Source organism: Ictalurus punctatus, chromosome 22 (assembly GCF_001660625.3).
Source record: "Ictalurus punctatus breed USDA103 chromosome 22, Coco_2.0, whole genome shotgun sequence".
Taxonomy (NCBI): Eukaryota; Metazoa; Chordata; class Actinopteri; order Siluriformes; family Ictaluridae; genus Ictalurus; species Ictalurus punctatus.
Genome location: NC_030437.2, coordinates 9995614 through 10023597, shown reverse-complemented (window position 1 = coordinate 10023597; position 27984 = coordinate 9995614). Strand labels below are relative to the sequence as shown.

The 27984-nt window shown below is 38.0% G+C and overlaps 1 protein-coding gene across 4 annotated transcripts in view; it reads right to left on the bottom strand.

Annotated features, from left to right (window-relative positions):
* Positions 1–15513, bottom strand: part of jak2b (Janus kinase 2b) — a 38570-nt gene extending 23057 nt beyond the window's left edge. Inside the window, exons 1-4 of one of the 4 annotated variants that reach the window (XM_017452245.3) lie at positions 14900–15513; positions 7695–7774; positions 4335–4696; positions 1133–1373 (exon numbers count right to left, since the gene is read on the bottom strand). In XM_017452245.3, coding sequence (XP_017307734.2) covers positions 1133–1325 — 193 coding nt within the window. In that variant the 5' untranslated portion in view covers positions 1326–1373; positions 4335–4696; positions 7695–7774; positions 14900–15513. Of the gene's footprint in view, positions 1–1132; positions 1374–4334; positions 4697–7685; positions 7775–14899 lie in introns of all 4 variants that reach the window. The other 3 variants (XM_017452243.3, XM_017452244.3, XM_017452247.3) reach the window with 3 other exon arrangements.
* Between the last annotated feature and the right edge of the window lie 12471 nt (positions 15514–27984).

Genomic DNA, 27984 nt, shown 5'->3' with positions numbered 1-27984 from the left:
ATTTTAGGAAATCCATCGTGAAAAATACAATAAAAAGTTAGTTTAAACTTTTTTTTTTTAAATTTCAAGTAATCGTGATCTCCATATTGACCAAACTAATCGTGATTATGATTTTTGCCATAATCGAGCAGCCCTAGTGCTTAGCCAATACAGATCTTCACACCTGGACAGGTATGCAAATCCAATCTGTATATAGCTTTGAATTGTTTGAATGGCCTGCTTTACAATGAATCACTTACAGAGCCATGTAATGCCTTAGATTAACCCCTTCATAGAAATGTATGTAATGCTAGCTAACTCCTGTGTAGCTAATATTATTAATCTCTTTCATTAGTTATAAAAGCCCTTCGCATTGCGTGTCTGTGGTTGTGCAGTAGTGTTTTCATCACCATAATTGCCCATAAACATGCCATCAGAGTGCTGCTGTTTAACAAGCTACATGTTTATATTGACGAACAATAAATAGAGGTAGACTGACGAGTCCCTTCAACACTGGCAGCACATTATACTGGATGCTTCATTTCTACCTTACTCTCTATAACTGGAGGGATTTTCAATTGTGAGCAATATTCACAGACTTATCTGGTTTGTGTACAAGCTTCTTTTTAGAACTGTTTTAATGCAAATGTTTGAGTGTGTAATCGAATTTCCTTTTTATGTGCAAACAGGACCACCTGCTGCACTACACACATTGGCTGAGGCATGATCTGCTGTCCACTTTAACCAGTTTTCTTTTCTATTTGAAACAGATTTAGAATTGCAAACTGATGTGGTATCAGAGACTTTTTGGGAATTGGGGTTGTAGAACATTACCTACTGCTTTTTTGTGGGCAATTCGTTTTCTGGCTAGTTAAAACAACTTTTACTTGTCCTTGCACAGTAGATTTGAATTAAAAAAAAAAAAGCAGTGTCATTCGTCATGTACAGTGAGTATTACTCAAGCTTAGTCGTTAAAAAAGATATATAATGGATCAGTATCGCCTGATACTTAAAACAGCCACTGTTTAACCACTCACCAGCTTGCATAACATCACACCTAACGTACAAGCACATTTTCTTTTTTCAAATTTAAGATCCAACAACGGAGCTCATCTAAAGATCACTGCTTTATTCACTTCTACTGTCGACTCACCACACTCCTTGGCTGCTTCGATGGCCAGCTGTTCAGCGATGTACTCTCCTGGTGGGTAACAGAGTGGAGTGCAGTCCTCTTCACCTCGTCTGCTGTGGTACAGATGAAGTGTCAGTGCAGTGACAGGTGGCTTTGGCACTCTTTCTTGCCGATGAACGTCACCATTCTGGTGGGTTGGGGGGCAAGCAGCCATGTCCGTTACAGACACACACGTGGGTGTGGATCAGGGGGCTACATTCACCTGGGAAGAGTGGAGACAGAGACAACAGTAAATCAAATAGATAATTTATTTGAGATAAATCCAGGGGTGTATGAAAGCAGAGCTTTTTACTCTAAGCAACTCAACTTCATGAGACAGAATGCAATCCAAGCAAACAGCTGAAATGTTGACAGCCTTACAATAACTCTCTTGCCAACATAGGACTGTTCCCAATAGTACAGAACTTTACACCACTGGCCAGGTGTGCCATAAATATAACGGAAATACACTGAAGATAAACTGTACGAGGAAATTAAGACATGAAAATGCATACAGGAAGCCCTCTGTTATGTTTGTTCCCTGGAGAGAACTCTTCAAAACTAAGGACACTTATTTTAATCAGCATGGGCAATATCAAACTCGCAAGGGCCACAATCCAGGTACATTTAAAAAGAAAATGTTTTACATTCTATAATGTAAACAGGGGAACAAATAATAGCAGTACAAAAAGCAAGGGCAGTGCAGCTAGTGTGAATCTCCTTTTTCAGATGATACTATACAAAATAAAACCCCAATACCATTAAACAAGTAAAGATTTAATGTGTTTCACTTCACCACTGATCCGATACAATTCCATTCAGGTCTACTTAAATACGATCAACTTAGTTTTGTAATACTAAAGTAACTAAGTTTCGTCTCTAACGAACAACAGTTTAAAAAAATTCATTAGCTACACTGCATTCGCTCACGTAGAGTACAGGGGATACACACGTGATCCACATGTGATTCACACTAGAAAGTGACAAAGCAACATAAAACTGTGGTTTCATTTTATCTTGTCATATACATCCTCTCGTTAAAAAGTGTATAGACATTACAGAGAAAAATAAAGCTTTAAATACAAAAAGTAAAGAACATTGGTGTCTCTGGTGTGTGTTTGTATTTAGTAGTTATCTTGGATGTACTATCATGTATTGGGAAATAGTTATTAAAATATTTCAGTTCATTTTAAGACCATTTTAAATAGAAATATATTGTATACTGTGGTAAATCGTGTGCTGTAGGCTACATTTTGGCCATGACTCATTCTCATTGAAGCTGGACAGACGGTACATGCCCACAGGTGACGACAGCAGCGCTCGCTCTACGCCACAAGAGGCAAAGTACAAGTGACTTGAGCGACTTGTCTGACCCAGTCTGCTCATACATGCAGTCACTGTTACACTGTCTGCTGCAGAAACCAAGGTTGTCTGAGATGACTTGTATCTACTGTGGGTTTTTAATGGCACTCTGACAGCTATCCCTAAAATAGATGATAGGAAAACAATAAACTGAGATCTCAGAATGATAATATTTTATCAGATTTCTTTTTATGTTACTTTACAAATGTGCTATTTACAATACATGCCGGTGAATACATGTGAGATTTTTACAACATATTTCAAACGTATAAAAATCTAATCGAAAAGTTTTGTTTGCTTTGGCATTAATTGCAGGTCAAAACTTCATGGCTCAATAGACAGAATTGAGACAGAACCATCATTTTAAGGTCTCTAATCAGCAACCAGAAATGAACACGATCTGGATATATTAACCAATAAGTATATTTTTCTACAAGGAAGCGGTTCTCCCTGCTTGTCAATTATTTTTGTGTTTATACAGGCAGTTCATGCAAGGGTAGGCTATAAATATGTGGGTGATTGCTGCAAAGTTACTGACCTATCTTATGGAAGCAATGGCATTAAAGCTGCTGTTTAACCAAGATTTCTGCTTCCCAACATGGCCAACAACAGCAGCTTATACTAATATAACCACATAAGGAAATGAGTGCTGCCAAAGTAGTCCTGTCCTGAAAAGTTCCTGAACTTTTTAGAGCTGGAGAGACCTGAAAGATTTTAAGATCTTGGAGGCTGATGAAAAGCTTGCATTGCTACTTAAGCGGTTTTGCAGGATTCTTCTTCTTGTCTCAAATTGTAGCGTTACAAAGTAGACAACATAGCAATTATTATAATATAGCTGTATTTAACAGCAAGTGTTGTTTGGTTGTAGCTTAGAATGCAGATGTAGGTCAAGCAGTTGTGCATGTGCTCAATTCGTCAAATTCAATCGGTGTAGTCATTTGCTTTGTTTGTTGATCTGGAATCAATTGCGTAACTGCTTATATGGGACAAAAGACTAACACATTTGTGAAAAAAAATTCAAAGGCAGCTGTTGTATTTGTCTTAATTAGGGATGTTTTTTTAGTACTCATCCACACCGATACGGGTGTCAAGTTATTTACATTTATACATTTAGCAGACGCTTTTATCCAAAGCGACTTACAAATGAGGAAATACAAGCAAAGCAATATGTCAAGCAGAGAACAATACAAGTAGTGCTACCATACAAGATTGGGTTGTAGAGAAGCAAAGTGCGCAGAGAAGAGGTGCAAGAGCCAGAGCACGTTGTTTTTTTAAATATATATATTTTTAAATAATGTGGGGGTTGGCATTTTAGGGGTTAGTTACGTGCTCTTTAGCTGTTTACAGGTGGGACTTTAGTTGTTTTTTGAAGATAGGGACAGATTCTGCTGTCCGGATTGAGGATGGAAGTTCATTCCACCACTGAAGGACTGTTAGTTTGAAGATTCTGGAAGGGGACCTTGAGCCATGCTGAGTAGGCACTGCTAAGCGTCGATAGTTAACCGATCGCAGATTGCGTGAGGGAACATAGCTCTGTTTACGTTTTAACAGGTTTACGTAATGGTTACTTAATCGAAGGAACACTTTTTGTACTTGTAAAAGTCTATTCACTTCACCAAGTAACATGTTTGAGATTTAATGAAAGTATAGGTGGACCCATTGAAATATGCATCACCTTTACATGATGTTTTTTTACAAAAACACCTTTCTATAGTAGGGAAAACCCTGACATAGGACCACATGATATTGGATGTTCGTATCAGAGCATTTTTATAAATACTGTACAAGTACAAGTAAATATCGGTATTGAAGCACCTCTAACCTTTAGAACAGATAGTCTTGTCATTGCCTAGCTGTTCTTGGAGAAAAGTATTTTGGGATTTGGGCAATGCACCAGATCTGGCCTTTGAGAATGCACACCATTCAGCTTCCACCTTTACAAGGACTTTCAGCACCTGTCCACTAAGGGCTCTTGAGCTGCTGGGCCACAGTCCTTGGATGGTAATTCATTCCAAGGGGGCAAACCCACAGGAACAGGTGATCCGGCTGAGATGCCAAATCTGTGTCCACTTGGGACAGCAGAGGAAGCTGCCAGAATGTCCTCATCATCGGAGAAAGCAGTAATGGACACCAGGGTCTGGCAGGTCTTCTCGGGGAAATGAGCAGGACTCTGTGGCGTCAGTGCTGAGTTTTGTGGAACATGGAAGGAATCAGCAGTACAAGAAGAAATGATATTATTCAAATCTTTAAAAAAATAAATAAATAAATAAATAAAAAAGAAACATTTTACAGACTCCCTCTGCTTTGGTTATATTTAGCTAGCCAATGCAAAAAGTATGGTAGGCAGTTTTTTATGGCATTTTAGCAGACGCCCTCATCCAGCGCATCTTACATTTATCTCATTTATACAACTTAGCTACTGAGGATTAAGGGCCTTGCCCAAGGGCCCAACAGTGTTAGCTTGGCAGTGCTGGGGCTTGAAATCCTGACCTTCTGATCAGTAACCCGGAGCCTTTAACCACTGAGCCACCACTGCCCTAGTTTATTAGCTGCTACAGCACTCAGCTTGTTCTTTGATGCAAAAAGAAGTATAATGACACTGAAAGATATATCATTTCTTTATATACACTGCCTGGCCAAAAAAAAGTCAAACACTAATATTTCGTTGCACCACCTTTAGCTTTGATTACAGCGAACATTTGTCATGGCATTATTTTGATATCCTTATGCAGCAACATTTATTTCGGTTAAGAGTTGCATTAATTTTTGGCCGACATCTTGTATTGAGGATGGGACAGCTGAACCACTCTGTAAGGTCTTCTCACACACACACACACACACACACACACACACACATCTCGAAGACATTCAGTGGGGTTAAGGTCAGGACTCGGTACATTCGGGTACTCAGCGGACTTCAATTTATTGCTGCATAATGTTGCTGAGCCTAGACCTGACCAACTGAAGCAACTCCATAGCATAACACTGCCTCCAGACGCTTGGACAGTAGGCACTATGCATGACAGGTGCACCACTTCCTGCGCTTCCCTTCTTACCCTGCCACGCCAATCACTTTGGAACAGGGTAAATCTGGATTCATCCGACCACATGACCTTTTTCCATTGCTCCACAGTTCAATCTTTATGCTCCCTAGCAAATTGAAGTCATTTTCCCCCGATTAGCCTCACTGACGTGGCTTTCTTTTGGCCTCACATATTTTTAGTCCCAATCATGCAAGTTCTCGTTGCATTGTGTGTGGAAATGTTCTTACCTTCACTATTGAACATAGCCACAAATTCTACTGTTGATTTTTTTTATGATCTGACCACATTTATTCTGCAAATTTAACAGTTCAGCACTATCCTTCCAGGTTTTAATAATGCGTTGGACAGTTCTTAACCCAATTCCAGGGATTTCAGTAATCTCCTTAGTTGTTTTCTTTGATTGATGCCCCTTCTGAAACACGGTAACCATGGGATACATCTTCCGACACGGTTGTTATAAAATGAGAGGCTACCTGCTCCATTAGTTAGGGTTAAAAGAATTGTTGCCAGCTGAAACATATTAATCACTGCAATAATGATCTAATCATAGGCTCTTAAGTATTTGTTTATTTAAATCCAAACCACGACCCTTTGTTTGGCCAGGCAGTGTACATGAGCTCACAGAAGCACAGGATAAATTCTTTATCCGAGACACAAACAAAACCAGTAAGGTCATATCAACAGCTTGGAGATGAGTGCTACTGTAAGCAAATAAACGACAGACAGCTTTATGTTCTTTTGAACTCCTGGCCCTGAACTGCTGTGGTATTACTGAGCTTCGATCTCGATGATCTGGTGAATGCTCAGACGGTTAAATCACTAATTTCTAGTTCATTATCTTATCATAACCTTTTAAGTGCAGATAAATATGGAGCAAGCTTTTTTGAATGCTGTGTTTGGCAATATTGTTTACCACAAACCCATGACACTGCCCAAGGGGATTGTCAGCTCATTACATTGCTGCTGTAAACTTACTGAAACCTTACTTTGGCCTTTGGGAAGGAAGATGAAACAATCCTGTTTATAAAATGAACAGCGTGACTAACATGAGCTCCCACTGAGCAACTGCTCGTAATGGAGTTACGAAATGGGACAAAAGTCATCTTCAGAAAAGTGAAAAAAGACAGGAAGTGGGGGGGGGGGGGGGAGAGAGAGAGTGAGAAATCATCTGGGTTTGTAAAACGCATTACAACAAGAGAATGAGAAGCTGAATCAAATAAGGTCGTTAGCAATCAGCTCATTTGTGAAGACGTGGCTTCAATCCACTCAGATTAAAGAATAATCCAGTGAACATAAATTCAACATTCACCTTAGCTTTGCAGTGAGATCTTACTTACTAGCAGCAAATTAACAACAAACACCTTCTAGTGGTTACAGCCAAACCTGCATAACACACAGACTGCTCGTTCACACAACAATGCACTGTTCAGATGTACAATCGTGCGATATTTATTTTCCCCTATTCCCAATTTACTGCTTAAAAATAACCCAAGTTAAATTATTTATTCGTCCAGAAGAGGGCGGCAACTAACGAGTATTTTCATAATCAATTAGTTGGCCGATTATTATTTTTTATTAATCAGATGGGGGCGGGGCAAACAGTCAGAAGCATTTTTTTTGTTTATTTAAAATAAAATCCACAAACTGAGTGTTACAAATATAAACTGATTGCCCAATTATAGAAGACTGAAAAGAACCCAATACACACAGACACACACCAGAATATATATTATTAATATAGGACTGTAGTTTAATTTAGTGCTTTTTGTGCATCCATAAAAAATAATGCATATATACTATTATATTATATATTTTAAATATAGATGTCTGTCTGTGTGTGTGTGTGTGTGTGTGTGTACAATGAGTCATGTGACATCATCACAAGCACATTCAGCCAAAGCCCTCGAGTTGCCAACTAACATCACTGCAAAAGACCGTGCAAAACAACTTCGTGAAATTGCAATTTCGCCAATTCAAGTAGATTTCCATGAATCAAAAACACAAAAAGCTCCGCAAATTGAATTGCGAGTGAAAAACAGCCGCAGCAAAGACAAGCATATTCGGCTGAAAAAATCACAAATAAATGCACAGTAAACAGTAAAAAAAAAAAAAAAAGAGAGAGACATTACATTTTCTACCTTATCCTTTTACAGATCAGTCCACATGGCCATTTTCTCTGTTCATCTGCTGCTGCTCAAAGTGTTTGAATGCCTGAGTTCTGAATGGCAAAGAAAAAAAAAAACAACAGTGTAATAATTACTTTGCAAATATCATCATGGTTAACAGCATTAAGTGTTACATTTACATAAGTGTTAAATCTGACATGTTGTTACAGTAGGCCTATTTAACTTATTTTTACACCAAAATTTTCATTCTTATTTGCTGAAATTTGTTTATAAGATATTTCAACTGATATTTTTGGTGCCATCGCTAATAAATGCATCTAACTGAAGTTATAATTAGTATATAAAGTAATTATATCTGTAGATATTATGTTAGCTAAGTCAAAAATACATTGATAGATTTTATTTGACATTAATGAACTCAAAACGTTCTCTATTAACTTCAACAGAAAGCGAGAGCGCGGGAGACAGGGGTAAAGGGTATTTCCAGTTTTCAGTTAAAATCAGAGAGTGCAAAACACCTACACAAATCATTCCAGATTGATGTCGACTATCTCCTGTTTTATATTCTAGGGGGAAAAAAAAGACTTCAGCATATTTCTGAGTAATAACCCATACTAGTGTACACCGATTTGCAGAGCTCCTACGCAATATGCATAAAGGCTGGCAGGTGTGGTAGTATAATATAAACTGAGCAAACATCACTGGATATTGTGGCAGATGATTAAATCTTTTTATGCCGCAGCATGTTTGAATGCTCGGATCTAACTGGTCAGAAGGTGTGTATTATTTTTGTGCAGCGCCACGGCTCGGAAAGTAGTTCCGGGTGAAACGTGAACGACAGGTTTATATAGCAACAGCTCGCACACAGGGATTTGTATTTCAGACGCTCTACATGATCCAAGATGAATAATAAATGGATTTTTTTTAAAAACGTGTTTTTATTTTAAGTTAAAATGTATTATTATTATTGTTATGTTACTTGTTAGGAGAGCTTTATTTTACGTTTAGGAAGAAGTCTGGGCTGTAAGTGCTCTGTAATAGTCATGGTGAGAGAGAGAGCAAGAGCAAGAGAGAGAGATCCGATCAAGTGAGAGAGAGAGAATGAGAGAAAGAGAGAGACATAAGGCTAGTTAGGGAATGATTATTTATCTCAGCAATAACATAAGTGAACACAGGAACTAACTAACTCACAGATGTTCCAAAACATCAAATCTTGCTATAAACCAGTAGAATGTGCAACGTTTCATACATTCAGAAATTAAACATTGTAACTGATGGCAAATCACTATGGTATAAGCACAATAACACACTCTAGACAGTGTGTCATGCCACATCACACCCCCTGGTGTGCATTATTTTTGTATAAAAGCACAGTGCCGTGTGTTATTCGTTTTTTTATTTATTTATATATATATATATATATATATATATATATATATATATATATATATATATATATATATATATATATATATATATCTCCCCGCACAAGTCTATTCAGATGTATACACGGCAGACTTAACCTCCCCAGACAGGTTTCTAGACAGATGGTATTCTTAGTCTCTGACCGATGGAACTAGCCTGAGGACGGCTTTTTGATAGAAACTACAAAGCACTTCTGTAGGTTGCTCTAGATAAGATAATCTGCTAACTGGCGTAAATAAAAAAGAAGTCAGACTTATCTCATTTGTACAAGACCACACTATAGGTCTTCCTCTTTACTGTCCTGCATGTTTTACTGAAAATAACTCTGCAGAATGTTGGAAACGCATGAGGAAATTATGCACTGGGCATGCAAATATCTGGGAAACAATGAAACAATGCAATCAAAGCAAGCGTACTGGACTCCTGAGAAAAGAGAGAGAGAAAAAACAAAAACAAAACACACACATAGATTGGTGCTGGACTCCTTGTTGTGTTTACATCCCTCCTGTCAGTCATTTTATTGACACACCCCTCATCTCACCCCACTGCTGTTCAGAAACACTAACATGATCGAACCCAGTGCCAAAGAACAGTAACAGAACACTGCCGTAAATGATGCCAAGAGAAATAATCCAAGAGGAAATTCGGCAGCTGCTTTTCCATGATTGAAAAATCTTTTGACTGCAAAGGGGATGAACTTGGACGTCGATTATCAACATATCTCCTTAACAATAAAATAATAATAATATTATTGTTGTTACATGATTTTATACTCGGTCCATACAGCATTTCGCAAAGTTTCACAAGTGATTCAGGTGACCAAAAAAAATCAATGTGCAGAGTTTTTTTTTGTGCTTTTTCTTTGTGGAAATCTACTTGAATTGGTGAAACTGTGCAGAAGTGTTTTCAGCAGTGATATTTGTTAGTAAATGAGACCTTTTAGCTGTACTCATCTTCAATGCACGTGACTCCAACAGGGCTTTGGCTGAATGTGTGTTGTGATGTCGTCACGTGACGCGTCTTGGCTCAAATCTGTGGAAAATCTGCAGTAATTTTGAAAAATTCCAAGTTCCTCCAAATCTTGTGGAGTCTGCATGATTTTGCGTTCATTTCTACTATCAAATATCCTTTTGTCCCTTGCACTTATGCGTGTGTGTGTGTGTGTGTGTGTAGGGGGGGGGGGGGGGGGGGGGGGTTGTGATAATTCATCTTCACACTGATCCATGAAGTGTTTGCCAGTATGGAGAATCTTCCACTAAAACATACGCAGATGAGCATGCGAGTTATAATGTGAGGTCCATTAGGGTGCTGTAACTCTGTGACCAGCGCAATTTACTCAAGTGATGCATATGCGTAAAGCACTACTCTACAATTACAAAACAGCATCTCAAGCTGCAATCCTCTGCTTCACAGGTGTTTTTCAGAAGACAGCAAGAGTACTGATGAGACTGGAGGAAGTGAAATGAAGGAACACAAACTTACTCTAAGCCCAGGTTTAAATGAAAAAAATATAATGTATTTGCGCAACACTGACCAACAGGAAGGTTTCTGCCATTTCATCACTGAAAAACTATTTCAGTACTAACTGTTCAGATTAGATTAGACTTCTGAACATGTATTCCAGGACATTTAGAGTCCTTCTTACTGTTAGGTAGGATGTTATGTAGGACATCTGTAGTAAGTATGATAAGGATATGTGATCTCTGTATAAATTGCAAAAGTGCAAGATTGTCACACCAAAAACCCCATGTGAACTACATATAACTCATTTCAACACAAACGTACTGTTTAGGTCTTACATGCTGTAGGGCTTGTGGCCACGCAAGTGTCTTTATACCGAGGAAATAGCACACAACCCCCCCCTTACCATTCCTTACCATGCCTGTGGACAGTATATACATTATATGGCCAGAATTATGTGGACACTTGACCATCACACCCATATGTGCTTATTGAACATCCTAATTGAGATTTATTCTCTCTTTGCTGTTATAACCATCTCCACTCTTCTGGGAAGGCTTTCCACTAGATTTTGTCACATGGCTGTTGGGATTTGTGTTCATTTAGCCACAAGAGCATAAGTGATGTCAGACATGGATGGATGTTGGGTGAAGAGGACTGGGGTGCAGTCGGCGTTCTAGTTCTTCCCAAAGGTATTCAGTTTGTTTGAGGTTCAGGGCTCTGTGAAGGACATTCAAGTTCTTCCACTCCAACCTTGACAAACCGTGTCTTCATGGAGCTCGCTTTGTGCACAGGGGCACGGTCATGCTGGACCACATCTGGGTGTCTTAGTCCCACTGAAGGGAAATTGTAATGCTACAGCATACAAAAGGCAGTCTATACAATTCTGTGCTTCCAACTTTGTGGCAGTTTGGGGAAAAACCACGTATGGGTTTGATGATCAGGTCATGTTAACTGGAGTTATTTCTACTGGTCATTTTATAGAAGATAAAATACAGTGATCACTTATCCAGTGCAAGTCAACTAGAATTACTACAGACATCCTCCAGCAAAATCACTTAATCAGCCCTGCCAAGATTTTGTGATTACGTGAAACTCCACAATATCTGGAGAGTTTTGCAATTTTTCAAAAATAACCTCAGATTTTCTGCATATCTTGGCCAGGACGTGTCATGTGACGTCATCACAACGCACATTCAGCCAAAGCCCTCTTTGATTCATGTGCGTCGAACATGAGTACAGCTCAATTACCAACAAACATCAGTGTGAAAGACCATGCAAAACTTACGCAAAGGTGAAGAAAAACTGTTTTGCACACTGTGCAATATTGTTGTAGAACGCAAAAGAAAAACAAGTAAATCACTTTTCTTCTGCGAAGCATAGAAAAATGGCTGCTGTGCCTCAAATGCCAAGGCAAATCATCCTGACTGAAGCGACTATATGCATTGTTTGCATGCTGTGAAATTGACAAATAGCTTGTGTTCTGTTAAACTGCAAATGAGTACAGATGAACATAAATCTACGTAAAACAAACAATCTACAATTTACAATGAAAGCCATGTTTTTACATTTTATGTGAATGAATTTGACCAATTTTTATTTGGTACTAAATTTTTCATTTATTTTCAGTATCCTTCATTTATTATATATATATATATATATATATATATATATATATATATATATATATATATATATATATATATATATATATAATATATGACAGAGCCCAATGGATCTTGAGGCCAGAAAAGTATTAAAAGTGTGTACTGAACGTTGTCTGTGGTATATGTTTTAATTGATTACAGTGCTGTGAAAAAGTATTTGCCTGATTTCTTCTGTTTTTGTGTATATCTCATACTACATTTTTCCCAAAGGAGCCAAGGACATCATCAAAGGATCTACAGCCTCTCCTGCATCAATAAAGGTCACTGTTCATGACTCCACTATCAGAAAGACACTGGGAAAAAATCTCATCCATGGAAGAGTGGTGAGGCTAGGGGTGTAACCTGGCCTGGGCATTCGGGGCTGTACAAGTGAAGATTTTTTTCTTCAGCCCCAAATAGTTCTCAACTTGGAGCAGTTTGTCACTACGTAACTGAACGTCAGTAAAAGAAGATGGTGGTGTTGTAATTTTATATCTTCAGTGAACGGAAGCGAGACCAATCAGACAGGGTTTACAGGAAACTACATGGAAACACTCGTGTCTTATTGGCTGACAGTCTCTCAATTCTGCCAAATGCTAGCTCACAGTTAGTGTGAAGAAAAATTAATATATGGCTTTTTTTTTTAAACCAGTAAATGGGTTGAAACCGAAACACTAACATCCTCTCATCCTGAGCAGGAAAGCAAGGTTTGTAAATGTCTATATGAGTTCATGAATATGTACAAGTTACGTGAACATGGTATGAGCAGAGCATAATGACAGATAACATACTCTGCATGGCAATGTAGCAGCTAAAAAGCTTACATCGATAGCTTAGTTGTGCCTCCCCTTGGCTAGCGACACCAAACTAGCCTGGTCTCGTTTTAAACAGCTAAAAAAAGTTTTACATTTTGTCTGTCTGCTCATCCTGCAAACAGTGATAACACTCGAGGCAGGTTTTTTTTTAATTATAAATCCAATTTTTTGTCCAAGCAGGCTATTTAGAAGTGCGTTTTAAAACTTTTTTTTTTTTATAGAGAAGAATCTGGACTCAGCCCTGGAGGACTAACAGTTCAGCTGACGTCTTTGGGTGAGGCGAAAACCACTGCTAACCCACAAGAACATTAAGGCTCATCTTAATTTTGCCAAAACACACCTTGATGATCTTCAAACCTTTTGGAAGAATGTTCTGTGGATTGAGGAGTTGAAAGTGGAACTGTTTGGAAGACAGGTTTCCCGTTACATCTGGCGTAAACCAAACACTGATCTCCATAAAAAGAACATCATACCTACAGTCAAGCATGGTGGAGGAAGTGTGAGCAAAATGAAGATTGTTGTGTTGTCCACAACAATCAACCAAAAATATAAAAACAACCCTCAATGAAATGCTGAATGGACTGATATAATATACCAGGAAACATGCCTTCTGAAGAGTACCCTTAAAATACAGTATAACTTTCAGGTTAAAATGCGGTGTAATCTTTCCAGACAGGTGTACACACAGTCCCCAAGATAGTCCAGTCACCCTGAGATAGTCCAGCAATCCTGAGATAGTCCAGTCACCCTGAGATAGTCCAGTCACCCTGAGATAGTCCAGTCACCTTGAGATAGTCCAGTCACCCTGAGATAGTCCAGTCACCCTGAGATAGTCCAGTCACCCTGAGATAGTCCAGCAATCCTGAGATAGTCCAGTAAACCTGAGATAGTCAGTCACCCTAAGATAGTTCAGCAATACTAATCTAGTCCAGTCACCTTGAGATAGTCCAGCAATACTGATCTAGTCCAGCAATCCTGAGATAGTAAAGTCACACTGATCTAGTCCAGTCACCCTGAGATAGTCCAGTAAACCTGAGATAGTCCAGCAATAATGACATTACCAGTCCTCCCCACGTAAAACTAATCCAGTCTGAATTGGGCTAAAGACTGAATGCTCAACGCTATACATATCTGCCTACTAGCATACTATAGTGTGATAAACATGGCGCAGAGCTGTATATGTTTATACACGCTTTAGTAGGCATGCGTGCTGTTTCGGACGTAGCCAAGTCGAGGGAAACGCCTCACTTCCGGCAGAAGGAGTTTACCAAACTAACCCACATAAAATTCTCCATGTCTGCATGTTCATTCTGCTGTATAAACCGGGTCTTACTGCTAAAACTGCACTCAAATGTAAAGTTTGTTCTAAAATCAAACGGTCGAGTGAATCATCTGTTGAGGAACTAACCTTCCAGGAACTGCAGGCCTTCTTGTCATGTGAAGTTTACATGGACAGCTAGCAGGCTTCCACAAACTTAGCTGTGTGTTACATTGGTTTATTTATATGGTACATATCTAAACATATGTAAAAGGTGTAAAACGAGTTAACAGCGTGATAACGGACGTTTGTTACCGAATATACTGTCTCGTATAAGAACCTTTAAGAACCTTATAGATTAATCTTACTTGCTCGGCAGTTTGTTTGTTTGTTTTTTTAAACATGATCTTACCGAGTCAGCTAATCAATTGGCATTACTTTCACACAAAAGGAAAGAGGAAAAAAAGCTGGCTAGCCAAACACGTCACTCAGGTGGATTAACATTTTCCACGCTTTGTTTTTATTAATTACCGAGCTAACCATGCTAAAGTAAGATAATAACTGCAAGCAAACTAACCAAAGGCAAAAGGAAAGGAGAGCTGCAAAACTTACTTGGTGGCTTGCTGTCGCTAAACTAGCTAGCAAGGTTAACCTGCTGGCCAGCGCAACTTTAACCCCAAATCCCAGACTTAATCCATAACGTCGGTTTGTCGTAGTCCAAATGTGTTCGTCTTTCCCACTTTCGTAACATCTGAAGTTCTCCGTTAGCCGAGCTGCTAAACGCGACGGCAGCTAGTCCCTTACTAGCCGAGCCAGTCTTGACATTTAACGTTACGCGCTGCAAATCTCACCGCTGAAACACACCACAACAAAATGTACATAGGCCAAACTGTACGTTATTCAAAAAAAAAAAAAAAAAGACAGAAGCAAAAACCAAATAAACTGCGTGACTGATACACAAAAGCAGGCTAAAAATGAACTTCAACGCTGTCAGCTACCTAAAAGAAGACGCGTCCGTCAAACCAGCTAACATGCTAACTGTGTGACTCAGAGCGACACTTCAGAACTCTCTTAGCGCTACAGTAATTTTCCAAAGAAGTTTCGATTATGTCTTCAACGACAAAAAAAAGTGTAAGTGTGGCCGGTATTTAATTTCCAACACGCAGTGTGCGGGAGTGTTTTCCGTCTCCGCCTCAGAGCTGCGCAGGTTAACAGCAGAGGGGGGAGGGGGGCAGGGGGAGGCTCTATAACACACTGCACTACCACCTGTAGGCTGTACACTACACTCACAGCACATCACACTGCTCACACTGTCCTCCTGTCAAATATACACCAAATCACCCAGTACATTATCAAATAATGCCACGGTGAGCATCTTACACAGGCAAATATTATGACATATATTATATATAACTATTATTTATGTATAGTTGTTTGGTAAAGGTAAAAGTCTGTAGAATGGTACAAAAATTTTGGTGGAAAATTTGTATTACAATATGCTGTATACTACTACTACAACTAATAATAATAATAATAATAATTATTATTATTATTATTATTATTATTATTATTATTATTATTACACAATAACAACAACTCCAATAATAATAATAATAATAATAATAATAATAATAATAATGACAGCATTGTGGTGCAGTAAGTAGCATTGCAATCTCACACCTCCAGTTAAATTTTTAGCTCAGGGTACCTTCCACCGGTGTCTCTTCCCTCTGTCCAAAAACATGCTGGCTATGCTAAATTGTCCCTAAGTGTGAATAAGTGTGTGTGCACGATGTCCTGCGATGGACTAGCATCCCATCCAGGGTGTATCCTTGGTCTGCCTCATGCGCAGCATTCCCGGGATAAGCCCTCAGATCCACCACAACCGTGATCAGGATAAAAATGATTACTGAAGATAAATTCATTTGTTTTATTATTATTTTTGATTATAACACTACTACTACTACTACTACTACTACTACTACTAATAATAATAATAATAATAATAATAATAATAATAATAAAATACAGTGTCTTGATTATATTATTATATTACCTAATTTTTACATTTACAAAGTCATTTAGAGAACACAAACCAAGCACAAATGTGTGTGTGTGTGTATATATATATATATATATATATATATATATATATATATATATATATATATACACACACACATTTGTGCTTGTGCTTGAATATATATATATATATATATATATATATATATATATATATATATATATATATATATATATATATATATAACGGCCACATTAAAACCAAAATTACATTCCTTTTTTTTCCTTTTTCACATGTAAAAACGTCAAAAACAAAATTTGCTGTGAAAGCACATAATGCTGGAATGCTATTGTTTTGGTTATTCTTCTTCTTCTTCTTCTTCTTCTTCTTCTTCTGATGCTCAGCTGAAATTAATTGTGCAGTACCAAACTGTAAGGCCTACAGACAGGAAACTTGGTGAACAGGTAGCATTGTGTGCCCAAACACAGGCAAGCGAGATGAACCCAATTGGCAATTGGCCTAATGGTAATGCTATAGTGCAAGCGTTTATGTTTATGTGCAAGGTATATTGGCCCATATTCAGCCCATGTTGCGGCCCATTATTTTTTCCTCTTATTCCTTGGCTTAAGTCAAATTCCTTTAGTTTCCACCCAATAATTTATGCCATGATGAATTTGTTTTTGCATAATTTGTATATAATATAATTATATAATATGAAATGCATAATTTGTATATAATATAATATGCAAAAAGTGGTTGGCACCTTGTTCAGGGTGTACCCCACCTTGTGCTCCATGCCTCCTTGGATAGGCTCCAGGTTCCCAGTGACCCTGAAGGATAAGCGGTATAGAAGATGGATGGATGGGACGGTATGTCCATAATGCACAAATTAATTTGATGACAAAGTCATCAAACAGGAAGTGTGGGCATGTCTGATGTATTCTGAGCAAAAATGTGTGAATTTGAACTGCTCAACATCAAATCAAGATTCCTGATTCCCTTGAAACTGCTGAGTTGTGGAAATGTAACAAAGTTATGACTTCTCAAACAGGAAGTCAGCCATTTTGAATTTTACCAAAAACATTTTTTAAACTTCACATGAGAACTGCTCATAACTTTTTAATGTCTTGATCCTCTTGAAGGTGTTAAGAATTGCTCATGTAAGGAATTTGGAATTTGCCAAACAGGAAATCGGCCATTTTGAAATATAATATGTAATGTTTTGGGGTTTTTTACGTCTTCTTTGACAGTTCTGTCCAGTCATTATGAAACAGCATCATGAGATTAGTTTTTTTAAAAAGTGCTTCTCTGATTTTTGACGTGTGAAGTTTCGTCCATAAATTGCAACTGAATATGAAGGCTAAATCACCAAACTAGACATGAGGGCATATCTCAACAACGCTTTATCTATTGACATCCAACTTCTCACATATATTTAGCAATGTGGTCTGAAGTTAAGAACAAGATTTGAGTTCATTTATAACTTGCTAGGGCTACCAAAAAACAGGAAGTGAGGCGATAACTAAGAAACAGCTTGGCCTTTTGCTTTCAATTTTATCATATCTTCTTGGGGGTGTTGATGTTCGCAATGGCTTCTAGTCTTGCGGACAGAAAGTGCTTGCAGCTATATTTATGAATGCTATCCTGTAACTGCCAGTTCTGCACGCACACAGCTTTTACTGCCACTGATAAACTGCTCTTAGACAGACAGACAGACATACATACAGATTAGACAGAGTCCTATATACAAACAGTAAAGAAAGTAAGTAAATGTAAGTTTTTTTTTTAAAGGGGGAAAATTAAATAAATAAGTAAAGTGATGTATTAATGAGTAATGAATAAGTAAAGAATTCTGACAAAAACAATAAGGTTCCAGCATTACGTGCTTGGACCCCTAATAATAATAATATGCATCAGCAACCTTAAGCCATTGGTCAGGTTGGTTTGCAGACTGCTCTTCAGTTAAAAATCTAATCTAATGTGTTATGACCAATATTTCTTTCTTTAGTTTTGCACTAAACAATGGATCTATCAGAGACAAAAATGTTTCAATAAATATATGTTCAAATAAGCATATACTTACGTATAATGATTTCATTACATGTGCATATCCCTCTGAGTTTCTGCCATACATATACATGCATATACTGTATATGCATTTTCCCCCTGAATGCTCAAAAGGGTGCCAGTAAGTTTACTTGGCGTTGCACTTGTCTATTCAACCCCTGCAGTTTTGAAATTAGTGTTTGCTTTTCCGAAAATTAAAACAATAATGCAATAGTATGATGAAGCATACAGTGGAACACAATGCAATATAGTAAAGTTCATGCCTTGTCAGTGACACAAATGATTATCATTTTTTGAATGTTTTATACAAATAAACATCTTATTTATTGGAAAAATCGAGGTCAACAGACAACAAATCTTTAAAAGCATTCATATGAGCAGCATCATTAGTTAAGACGTTTCATCTGAGACATAAATTATTACAACTGATCCTGGAATCTAGCAACTGGCCACATTCTGCTTGTAAAATGTACAGAAATATCACAACTAATGAAGCTGTGCAGTTCCTTAATGAACTCCTACAGAGTTATTTTGGCCACAGTGTTTGGGAATGTCATGCTAATCACCCTCCTCTAAGAAATTTTCTACACTTGTTATTTATTTGAATTCTTCATTCGTCAAGTCAAGTCAAATGGCTTTATTGTCATTTCAACCATATACAATTGGCGCAGTACACAGCGAAACGAAACAACGTTCCTCCAGGACCATGGTGCTACAGAAAACAACACAGGACTACAAGAGACTACACAAAGTAACTAAATAAGACCTACACATTTTTACATAAAATGCACATGCAAACATGTGCAAACAGCACAAGACAGTACAGTAACTACTAAAATAGGACAATAGGCACAGTAATTGACAGTGTAGCACCGACCAGCACACAGTTCTAGTGTGAACATGTTAGATATAACAGGCAAAAGAATAACAATATAATAGAAATGCTGTTAACATAAATATAACTTACTATGACATAGTATTCAGCAGAAAAGCTTATACCATATTTGGACATAGCAGTTATTGTGATAGCAGCCAGGAAGAGAGTACAGTAGTGAAAAGAATTTAAATCCAGTATTTTTTATAAATATAGTAGCAGCGGACTGGCACCCTGTCCAGGGTGTACCCCGCCTTGTGCCCGATGCTCCCTGGGATAGGCTCCAGGTTCCCTGTGACCCTGAAAAGGAGTAAGCGGTTGAAGATGGATGGATGGATGGATATAGTAGCAGCAAAAATGCAGTTAGTCAATACAGAAATCTGCAAAGCGGAGTGGGATGGCGTTCAGCTGAGAGAGAGAGAGAGAGAGAGAGAGAGAGAGAGAGAGAGAGAGAGAGAGAGAGAGAGAGAGAGTGTGTCTGTGTGTGTGTTGTCAGTTCAGTCACTTTTGTGTCTTTTCTCCCTTATTTCTGTCACAATTTACCTTAGTATAGAGAAGGTAGAGAAGTCTGGATAAAGTTAAGCAGCAGGGGGAGCTACAGTTTCTTTTTTTACAGCAAAGCTATGCGCTGGTCAAATCCCGTACTGAATTCTGAAGCTGATGTAGCACACTGTAGAATAAACTTAAAAAAAAAAAAAAAATGGGGCTTAGACATCAAACTGTATCACTTACTTTTAGAGTTACTTTTATTGAAATGTATTATAATTTATTCGTCTTCAGTATACTTCAGTGGACCTGGATTATATCCAGGGAACACTGGGAGTGAGCAGAGGGATGCCAGCACACTGCAGGGCACCAAGCATACACACACCCACACACACACACACACACACACACACACACACACACACACACACACACACACACACACTCATACTTTGGGGCAATTTTGGGAAGCCAATCCATCTGTTTTTGGAGGTGGAAGGAAACCTGGAGGAAACCTCACTGAATACATTTGAGTGTAAATTTTGTACTTTCTGTTGTATTCTGTTTGTATACAAGAAATAACAAGACATTTAGTGTACTGATTAATAGTGTGCATTTATTAGTAAAATGCATATAATATAATATATATATATATATATATATATATATATATATATATATATATATATATATATATATATATATATATATGTTAAGATATTAAAATTTGGGGAAAACACATTAAAATGCATCTCCTTTTCTGAAAGATTTCCTATTCGTTTGTTTATATTTTTCCTATAAAAGGACATTTTTATTTAATAACATACCAAAGCCACTTAACAGTGTCATTCTCACTGTTAAACTGCAAAGACAGCTTATTTGTTAACTTGAATTGAACACTAGGTTTGGGGAACCTTTATTTACAAGGATCCCATCTCAGGGTCTTACCCCCTTCTCTTGCAAAACATTACTTTACCACCTACATGTTCCTGGCATAGACCCCATTACATAACACAAACACTTTAAGAACATCCCCAGAAGGTATAGCTGAACAAAGGGTGGATAGGATAGTGCTTCGGGAACTTTAGGTCTGTTAGGCTATCCTATACCCCTTTGCTGGATTCCCGCCTGGTGCTTTTTGTGTCCCTTCCACCCCCACTCCACTTTTCACTTTCACCCAAATACTCCCTGTGTTTCCCCTCCCCAAACCCTGCACCCATTATGGAGTGCCAATTATGCAGTGGAGGGTAAAGGGGAGGGAGGGGGGTGGTGGATAACAATGCAGATAAAGAAAGCATGCGGTTAGAGCCTTGTGAATGGCTCCATTCAGTCAAGCCAGGCACAGAGAAAAGCAGTCCGGCACTCCCAAACCCAAAAGTTTCACTTAGTAGAACTGTGCATTTATCTTCTGTAATTACATGCAAGCTCACACATACATGCATATGTTCATGCACGAACGCACACAGGCTGAAACAGCAGCGCAAACTTATCTCAAACCTGCAAAAGGCTTTTTTTTTCAGACTGATCCAATGCCACATATCTATGCGTAATCACTCACCTTAATGTGTGTTACATCAAAGGTGTCACATAGTACTACTCAAGTTCAAGTTGCAGCCAGAGTGAGATTTTATCTCACAGTGACTTAGAAATCAGAAGGAAAAAGATTAATTGGTGCCATTTGCTGTTAAATGCTTTTACAGTTTAGATCAACTGTCCAAATTTGTCTTTGGTTCATACAGAATGGCTTTTTATTTCTAAAAAAAAAAAAAAAAAAAAGGAGAAAAAATGCATACACTGCATGTACTGTCTAAACTAAGGAAGTAATTAAAGCTTAAAAATGAATCTATACAAGTCAGTAATTAGTGGCCAGTACAGTTTAAAGTCTGTTAATGAACTTAAGGGACTTTTTGACCTCTTCCTTAACAGATCACGGATTCCACATGGATTACAGGTCAACATATTCATCACAGGATGTTCAAGTTCAGAACTAAATCCAAATATGCATTAACGACAAAGCAGCAGGTCCTTAAGCCTATATATAGACATGGCATTTAACATATCATTGACCATTACTGTTAAGACAGACCCTCATCTTTGCACAAGTTCAAGTAAAGAGAGAAAAAAATGAATGAAATGGCCTGGTCTGGAGCATCCTGTCTGTGAAACAGGTCATGGCCCCCTCCACCTGTTACCTCACAGATGTTTAACTCCATACTATGTGTCTGCCCTTATTAATCACACCCGCACACACAGCTCGAGTTATGTGTGAGTATTTAGAGAGGGGAGGCTCCATATGGGTCCTCCTGCAACTCTTTTCTGATCCGACAGGAGGGCAGATGAGACGTGATCCTACAGGTCACCGTGCACAGACGTAAGACGAATAGCTGAGCAGAAGAGAAGTGCATGGGGCCCCACTACCGTCTGCCAGCATAGTCCAGCTCCCGTCACCTCATCCCCTAGACCCCCCCCCCCCCCCCCCCCCCACACACACAGACAACACACAAGTCTATAGGATTTGAGAAAGCATTTTCATACAAATAGGTACATTTGTAGACAATAAAGTATGAAGTAATGAAGTATCTTAATAATTACTAGAGCTAGAGTAATGAAATGTCTAGAGAAAACACTTTTTAAGTACACAGGATTAGATATAAACTTCAGGCCAAAAAGTCATGATGATGGTAATGATGATATTAAAAACATGTGGTTTTTAAATTATTTAAACCCATGTGTCAAAATAAACAGAATTTATTGTATCATACAGAATATTAAATTCTCTGTGGAAGAGTGCATATTATTCTGTGCACTCTAGTCAGCTTTATCTTATGCTGCATTCGAATGGGGTTGTGTTTATTGTCTTTATACGAGAAGATTTCACATGAACATCCCGATCTTGTACTATTTACTGACTATTTTCTGACAGATCCAACTTCACAAGCTGCAAGTCAATGTTTATGCTGCTCACTAACACAGAGTGCACACAGATTTGGTAGATTTAGAAGTAATGGCTACATGGTAGCAAAATCACTTTAAATATCCATTTGAATGTAAATAACTTCAAATTCTGAATGCATTCAGATATTCATTTGGTTATAATTGTATACTGCAACTAAGAGTAGCATTACAGTATGTGTTCAATTCGCATAAACCATGGAAGGTAAAAAAAAATGTTTTGAACTTTTTTAAGAAAGAAAATTGTAAGCAGGCAGCAAATTTTTAATTTGTCTACATATACAAGATACCTTTATTTTTTCAATTATTCCAAATGAGTTAAGCAGCTGTATATTTTAATATATGCTCACTACATCGGGTATAATATATAATATATATAACATACAGTCTTTGACCTATACTGTCTATTATATGCCCAATAATATTCCATTTTTTAATTCAGCCATAGAAAATCTATGTAACAGGAAGAACAATGTAACAAATGAAAAGTACACATTTCACTTTACTTGAATAAAAGTAAAAAAAGACTGAAATTTAAATTTATTTAAAAAGTTAATTATGTGTAATTCATACGTAATTGTATTTATATACTAAATATCACATGGTCTATTACATCCATTACCATTGCATAGACACTGGAGCAAGCTGTCCATATGTACTGTAAGTCATATTTATGGCCCTCATTTCCCAAAAGGAAAAAAACCCTCTCTTATGGGAGAGCTCAACAGATGGTAAAGAGCGGGTTTCTTTCAGCATTTTTGGCAAGTGGAGCCTAGTGCAAAACTTCACATTTCATGAATTGGCTGCGTGCACATAAACACACCATTTTTCTCAGGCTGCACTGCATCAGGGTTACATTACACAACTTTGAGCATCCATTTTCAGGGTTCAGTGTAAAATGGATTTGAATGAGAAAGAGAAGGTCAGGAGAGGAGGTGTGGAGGCAAGATGAGGGGTGGTGGACTAGGGAGCAGGCTGGGAAACCAACAGGAGGGGAAAGAAAGGAGGTGTACTTGGGATAGAGGGATTTTCCATTTGAAAAAATACTGGGGCCACTGGTTATTGAGTTGCATGAGAAGGATCCCCCTTTTTCTTTTTTTTTTTGTTCTCCCCTGCACCCCTCCTCCTCTACTCTCTCCAGCCTTCTACCTCGCTCGTCTTCCTCTCTCATTACCATAGCAGCTGCAGAGCTGTGTATGTGTGAGTATGCATGTGTGTGTGTGCGTGTGTGTGTGTGTGTGTGTGTGTGTGTGTGTGTGTGCATGGGCGGGGGGCAGGGTAAGGCAGTGTGACTTGGGCATGGGCTCCCGTCAATGGTGGGACGTCTGTAACTTGAATAGAGGAGCAGAGAGCCGGGCTGGTAGAACAAAAGCAAGAGAGAGGAGGAGAGCGAACAAGTGAATGGGGCGGATTGTCACTAGGAGCTAGAGCACGCAAAATGGAGTGAAATAGTAAAAGAAAGGAAGCAAAAAAAAGGGGAGCAGAGGGCATGTGAGGATTGGCCTGGCCACCTGTCTCTCACTCCCTCTGTCTCTTGGCCCTTCTGTCAATGCAGGGACCAAAGGTTAGAGTTATGAGAGAGAGAGAGAGAGAGAGAGAGAGAGAGAGAGAGAGAGAGAGAGAGAGAGAGAGCGATTTACGTAAAATAAATTTTTAGTAAATGCACTGTATGTTGGTGGGTGGTGCTGTGGGGGATGCAGGTTGAACACAAAAGCTCTTTGTTGGTACTTGAAAAAAAGCAGCTATAGATAAAAACACAGCAAAAGTATTCCAGAATCGGTGTGTTAGACCAATGTAATTTGCAGACTGACCTCAGATAACACTCTTAATTCATTCGTGAGTGGTAAATGTAGATACTTGTGCAATGTGGTTATCTGATCTCTTTAGCTAAAATCCTTCACAGACTTCCTCAAGCAAATGTGTGTTGAGCTATGCAAAAAATCTCTCTCTATTCAGTATGTCAGCTGTCACAATATGTCTGAAAATATAACCCAGAGTGTGCTAGGTTTCATATTGATAGATAGCCATTTAAAGTTACCTACCATAACTGGTTTACTTCCAGAGTTATTTCTTATATAAGACTCAGTGCTTTTAAACCATGTAGGACCTAAATCATAACATTATGTAAACCCAACAGGGAATTGTCTTGGCTACAGCAAAGCAATCATGATGACTATGCTCTCTAGTATAACTAACAGGTACTGTATATTTCCATCAAAGTATGTCTCTATTTATATGATTCTTTCCATTTATCTGGAATTGTGCTTTTGACTAAACGCATAAAACAGAACAGTAATTTTTTACAGCTGTTGCTGCCTCACACGCTCTATGGTCCCTGGTTCAGTGCTGAGCTTGGGTTACAGTCTGTGTGGACATATTTCTCCTGGTGTCTGCTTAGGTTTCCTCCTAAAAACATGCTGCTAGGTGGGCTGGCTACTCTAAATTGCCTCTAGTGTGAATGAGTGTTTGAATGTGTGTATGCAACACTGGCATCCCATCCTGGATTCCCACATGCACTGCTATTCCCACCTCACACTCAGTGTTTCCAGGATAAGCAGATAAAGCAGTTACTGAAGATTAATGACTTTTTAGTCATATCAACCAAAGATATGTTTGGTCACCAAGCTATGTTAAGAACTGACATTATAGGAGGTCAAATTCATACAAAACTAGTTAATCAGGATATGTACAAAATGGTCTGCCTCACTGTATTATGTAATTTACACCTGACTGTCATGGTCATGATCCTATCACATAGCTTGGGGTCCCTCAGGTGTCAGCTGATGGTCCAGTCACTGGGCTTAGTAATCAGATCACATCTCTTATCTTTGCTATGCCTGACACAACGTTCCCCCCACCACACTTTTTCATCCTCTCCCACCTCGTATGATATCACACTGTTTCTGACATCTCCTGAATGCCTTTTGTATAACCTCACCACTTGAAATGTTTTTGTGTAATTATTTATGTTCCTAGGCTAGAAATGGACCCTTATGTTACTCATTGTCTTTAATATTAATCCTGGGTTTCCTGAACTTAATGTTGTGGTGCTGGATAAGAGTGTCTGCTATATGTCTAAATTTAAATGGGATGTATGGCACAAAAATACATTTTTTCCATTGTCTATACTGGTATAGCATGAAGTTATCAGTGTAACTAGTTCAGAATTCTTTACTGTCGTACTCAGTTGCATGAAGTGCCTTGTGTACAGGGAAACAGTTAATTTACAGAACATTACACACACTAATGCTATGTATACTAGCAGTCCATATAGGATTTCATGGCAATGCTTGATTTTGAGATGGCTTTTTATAAGATTTGTGATGCAGTTTGCAGAGCTTATTTTTCCTTCAGAAAACTACTTGAATTGGTGAAATTACAGTTGCACAAAATTGTTTTACATGGTCTTTAACAGTGATGTTTGTTGCTAAATGAGATCTTTTAGTTTTTACTTACGACACATGAATCGAAGAGAGCTTTGGCTGAATGTGATCGTTGCAATGACGTCACATGATACGTCTTCGCCAAAATCTGCAGTGATTTTGGAAAAATTTCAAGCTCCTCTAAATAACGTGGCGTTTCCTTGATTTTGAATTAACTTCTGCAATCGCAAAACTCTGGAGGGACTGATACCAGATTGTAGATTGCTCTGTGTATACTGCTGAGCCAAAATTGCAATCAAGCTAGTAAGCTGAACATGCTAAGCTGAACAACTCAAAGTTAACTAAACCCATTAAATGGCTAACATGATAATGTAAATATCTATTAGCTAGTTTAGGCTACAAATCCACTCAGTGAACAACATAACGCTCTTTTTTTTTTAAAAAAGCAGAATTTAATATTTAAAAAGGCTTTTGTACAAAGATACAAATACAACATGTAATATCTTTCAAAATATGACCACTCACACCATTTTAAACATTAAGAACAAACCTTCTAGACAGATATAAAAACAACAACATAATTCACAAAAGCATAACAAGAGATCAGTGGTTTGGTCTCTTTTTATGAACTTCTCTTTGTAGAAAAGAAGAATTCCAAAAAGTTGGTCCAATAAAATCACAGTCATTTGACATTTATCTCAACCAAGGATGGTATTTTTTTACTCTCATGTCATAAATGTTATGGCATTATCAAGTAAAGACTTGTGCATTGTGTAACATTGCGCTACACCGATTTTACCATGTAACGCCCCCCTTAAAAAGAGGAGGACGGGACTTCTGTGAAGAAGTGCTCCAAGAATTACTGAACACTTTACCTGAATGTTCTTCCATGAAAAGAAATCAGCATAACATTAAGTGTTGAAATTGCTCAGATATTAAAACAATGTCACGTTTCTGTGACAAGTGTTTGATATTGTGCAAGGAGGAACACCAAGTAAAGTACTTTACAACGTTCTAAAATCCACATCTACAGACATTTCAATGTCTTTGCCAAAAGTGAGAGAAGACTAACCTACCATGGAGCTTCCATACAATATGATTTTTTTTTTCCATTTAGAAAAATAGTATCTTTCAAAGTTGGTTGTGATACCAACTGTTCATAAAATCAGCCATCAGTGCAATAGTTTAAAACATTCTCAAGTATAAATGATGCATATTTCTATACTGGCTTTGAATGATACTTCATCAGTGTTTTCTCACAAACCTCTAAACTTAGAACAGTTTTCCAGCATTAGCAATGAAACTGGGCAAAAAACAAAACAAAAACAAAAAACAAAAAAAACAGGCCTATGTACTTCAATATGCAGTGCATTGTATAGACATGTGTAATACAACATGTTTCTGTGAATCTGCTCAACTTTAAGGTTGAAACGAATAAGTTATGTTGAGTGAGCAGCCTAACATTTAAAATGGCTATAGCTTAAAACAATAATGGTGACAGGCTTGGCCCTGAAAACACCGTCATTTAATAATTAAGTAGCTTGTGCCCAAATCCCCTGTTGGTGTGAATTTAGATTTGATATAATCGTCTTTACATTGTGTTCACATTGTGTTCAAGTTAGGGGGAAAAAACGTTCATAAACACTATCGATTTCCAGTTTCTAACAAGATGAGGCTTCCATGTACAACAATTGCTCTTTAAAAGCCACGGAACAAATGCATATTTCGCTGGAGGTCCTGAATCTTTTACTGTGTGAACGTCTCCACACCGATTTTGAGGTAAGATTCCTGACAAAGTCATAACCATATATGCATCACATCAGCTAATAACCATTCCTGCCATAACAAAAAGAAGAAAAAAAGCAAAGAACCTGTTTAACATGTATATATCAATCCAGCTATGTCATTGTAT